We start from the raw sequence: 4,281 nt of genomic DNA, 5'->3' as shown, positions 1-4,281 counted from the left end.
CCCGGGGATTTGTGTAGAAAGTAGAATTTTTATGGACATCAAAACAGGCAAAAAACGCACCCTATACGTATCCAGGCAGCACCTCGACACCTTGAAGTGGCGCCGCGGCGCCACCTTCGAGTGAAAAATTTTGGCTGCCCTTTTTCAGTTTTTTTATCATCACTTTTTCTTTCAATGTTTGATTGGGGCGATTCAAGATGTATTGAAAAGCTAACTCAAAAGGATACAACTTTGATTCAGACATCATTTTCAAATTCAATCATTTGCTATGTCAAAAATGGGTCTCAATATAAGGTCAACACCAATGTATAACCTTTTTTTCGGTTGGAAATTGACGTGTGATCATACTTTGATTATGTTTCATTTCTTTGACGTCTTTCTTTATCCAATTGACTCCGAGCACTCTTGAATCTTCATCATGAGGTCCGACACAACTTTTGAGTATCTGCACTTTAGTGCTTAAACTTTGGATCTCTTACAACTTAGCTATTTTATCCAATTTGCCCACTTTTTGCTTATTTCAATTTTTTGTACAATCATTCAATTTTATCTATTTAATATTAAATGCAACAATTTAGATTATAGTTTATCCAAAAAGCAACTAAATGTCATCATTTTAAAGCCTTAAATAAGTGTATAAAATACACTTATTAGACATGACAAGAGACTCGATCAACACTTGCACAAGCACGCGAATCCACTGTTTTTGCATTCAACTACGTTTATGAGGTTCTCAATTCAAGGTGTAGATACGCAAAACTACTCTTTCAACTTTTTCTTGTACACGTTTAGACATAACCATCCCCAACTTGTATGTGTAATATTAGANGTAGATACGCAAAACTACTCTTTCAACTTTTTCTTGTACACGTTTAGACATAACCATCCCCAACTTGTATGTGTAATATTAGATGGCGAAAAGATTCAAACCCGTAATCTTTACTTTTTCTTCTCTTCTCATTGGACCATCCATCTCTATTAAATTCCAATGACTTGGCCCAAGAAAAGTAACTAGTTGAGCCATTAATCACGTGGCTTGAAATTCTTCAAATTTAGCAACGTTCGCGAAACTTCGAGAAATATTTCTATTCCACAAAAGCGGCTATTATTGATTCAACTGATTGGAAACTTTTTGACAATTTATTTCAATGGTTTGTTAAATAATTTGATGTCAATTTCACCTTTCTTTTGTGCCTCTTACGGATAGTCAACAATAAAACGATGCCTTTCTATTTGGTTCATACAGAAATATTAAAGAGTTGTTTGACAAAAAAAATTTAATAAAAATTTTAGCATATTTTGATTAAAAAAAATATAATGATGAAATGTGTAATTTAAAATCAATAAAAATTGTGGAATGTATGAATTGAAATGCTTAGTTAACATTGGAGTTTGATCAATTAAAAAGTTGAGCAAAATGTTTTGAACAAGCACTCAAACAATTAGATGCTTAACTACTAAAATAGGATATTCACGTTTGCTCGAAATTGCATTATAGCATTTATACGAATACGCAAGACAATTTAATTTCGAAGCACTTGAATTGTCATCCTCTCATTTTTCATTAATCGGTGAAACTCTATTCCCGGTATATATTATCATTTTTTATTTTATTATGATCGTACAACCATCTTTAATATCTCCGTGTCCTTTATATTCATTTTATCATGTTTGTTTGCGTAAAACTCTTTTTAACTTCGTCCGAATTCATAGAGTTTATCGGCTCAATTTGTTGAAAGGAAAGACTTGTGGATAAAGATCCAACGGAAAAAAATTAAATCAATTGAATGGAGGTAAAAGAATACAATGAACGATCAAACCTATTAAACTTATACTTTCCCTAAAAAATCAGAAACATTCTCTTGCAAAAAAATCACAGTTTCAATCCATGACCATTATGTTCATGTATTGATCTCTATCATGTTCTAACATATATCCAATTATATATACACAAAAAATTGTATGTCATCTCAATATGGATATGAAACACGCAGGTGATTAGGTATACATGAAGAATTCTTCCAAGCCTTAGCATGCATTTTAAGAATTTCTTTTGCTCTCTCCCTTGTTTTTCTTCCACAATCAACTTGCATCACCAGAGACAATTTTGTTACAACGCCGAGTTGCAGCATTTCTTGGAGAACACCAGTAGTGGCCGAGAATTTGGAGATTGAATGGAGAATTCGCACAGCCCTTTCGCTTGCAGCTTGAGAATTACGAAGAATTTTCTTGGATACAATGGCTAATCCTGCGCAGTGTTTCAAAAATTCAGCTCTTCCTTCGGCACATTGGCATAGGAAATCAAGAACCATTAAGATCATCTCGCAATCCCTTTTGTCCGATGAGTCGAGATTGAGAAGAAGATCGATTAGTAGAGGGACTGCACCAGCTTCTACGGCTTTGACCCTATTTCTTCCCCATGGACAGACACTGATTAGCACTTTGAGTGCGGCTTTTGAGGCCTTTCGCGATATTTGATCGTGCAGAATTTGGACAAGGCCAGTGAAGAATTCGTATCTCACACTGATCAGCTGCATCGTGTCATCAGCTACTTCAAAAATGGATTTCAATAGCATAACAACGTAAGCTCGAGATTCGTAGCTCCCACGTAGCATTATCCGCGTTAAGGATTCTACGAATTCGCCATTTCTGTAGCGCATAAGGCATTGAAGGCCACCTTCTGATAATTGTAATTGATGGAGAATGCTCAAGGCTTCATCATATTTTCCTGTAGTCATTTCGTCAGACTCGTTGTCTTCTACTTCTTGTAATGATGATTCCCTGATTCTTTCCACAATTAACGATGCTAAAAACTCGGGTACACCAACTGATTCCATGCATCTTCGATTCGTTTCACTCTGGGAAGCAATAGATCTCAATCTTTGAAGGCACTTCATTTGCTTTTGTGGGCTTTTGGCATCACTCAGAAGCTTCACTATCTGTAGTTTTCTGACCGGAGGCTTCGGTGTAGGGAACCTCTCTATGCCGTCCGACGAGTGGAGGGTGCACCACGATTGAATCACTCGACGGAGAGTGACATTCGGGATCAATTCTGAATCCACGAGAATTTGTTTTGTTACTGGGCAGGTATCATTTTTCTGGGAAAACAACCATTTTTCTATGCTTTCTCGATCATATGTTATGCCCGTTGAGACTGTTACAGGGTCTTTCATGATTTCAAGGGTAATGGGGCAGAGAAAATATGGTGGAACTTCAATTTCATTTTCCATGGAGAAACTGTAAATGAAGATTAAGATTTAGTGAATCTGAGAAAGGATCGGAGAAGGAGATGATGAATAAGATGAAACTGGTATGGAGTTGTGGATTAGTTTGTAGAGTGGAGAGGATATATATACAGAGAGATTCAAAGTCAAAACGCGGAAGAGGTGTGTGAGAGGAAAGAACATAATTTGAGAAATTTGCAGGTTGGTCCCCAATCTACTGCAAAAGTAGTTAGGTGGTCTATGCCGTTTCTGTTTGGGCTCCATTAAAAATTTCAAATTGAAAAAATGTATTTTGAAATAATTATTTATTTATTTTTTTTGGCAAATGTGTAGTTTAAAAATAAGGAAAATTTTTAGATTTATGTGTAATATTATTTTATTAAATAATGTGTGATTAAAAATAAGAAAAATGTATTTTTATCTAAAATGGAGCCAAATGGAAGCTTAGTAAATAGGCTTTCAAAGTCCCTAGTGATTAGGAGTATCAAAAAGGATCGTGGATAGGCCGGTTGTCCCATGCTCATGACTTTTCTACGTCGTCGATATGCCATATGTTCGCACCTGCATGTAGCTAGCTTTTTTACGTCATGGCCTACTTATGTCATGATCTCCCCAACCAAATGAATACCTCTGCCATGCTTGGAATGGAGGAATTAGTGGTCAAAGCGATGAACACAATCCAAAAGAAAGAACAATTTGCTTATGACATAACATCTTATTTTTTTATCTGAACTGTATTTGAAAATTTCAAGTAAGACATGATTTTGTTTGGAACATGTAACGATTTAATAAAGATTTAGATTGTTTTGTCTATAACGAAAGGCTGGAAATCAATTTCTTGATTTTTGAAAGTTGGATGCCAAATTGTTATAGTGCAATTTTTCTTTTATCTTTTCTCCAAGGGGTGGAGTAGGATAGAAGGTTGGACTTGGACTTTTCTACGATTGGAGTGACACGCCAAGTCTAATGTATGGGAGCGCAGTGTAAATAATTAAATTATTGTTTGACAAAGTGTTTTTGTAATTTAGCACATGTTTGATCCCCATTAAATTACATT

The 4,281-nt window shown here is 35.4% G+C and overlaps 1 protein-coding gene across 1 annotated transcript; it reads right to left on the bottom strand.

Annotated features, from left to right (window-relative positions):
- Positions 1-1,766: 1,766 nt before the first annotated feature.
- On the bottom strand, positions 1,767-3,312 carry LOC111385075 (E3 ubiquitin-protein ligase PUB23-like). Its single transcript, XM_023009441.1, has one exon. It carries the CDS (start codon positions 3,228-3,230, stop codon positions 1,971-1,973), a length of 1,260 nt encoding a protein of 419 aa, XP_022865209.1. The 5' UTR covers positions 3,231-3,312; the 3' UTR covers positions 1,767-1,970.
- Positions 3,313-4,281: the final 969 nt, after the last annotated feature.

This window comes from Olea europaea, unplaced genomic scaffold (genome assembly GCF_002742605.1).
Source record: "Olea europaea var. sylvestris unplaced genomic scaffold, O_europaea_v1 scaffold3082, whole genome shotgun sequence".
NCBI lineage: Eukaryota > Viridiplantae > Streptophyta > Magnoliopsida > Lamiales > Oleaceae > Olea > Olea europaea.
The sequence above is the reverse complement of the archived record's forward strand: the minus strand, read 5'-3'. Positions and strand labels throughout refer to the sequence as shown.

Coding starts and splice junctions, on each gene's coding strand:
- LOC111385075 (XM_023009441.1), bottom strand. CDS start 3,230: ATGGAAAATGAAATTGAAGTTCCACCATATTTTCTCTGCCCCATTACC.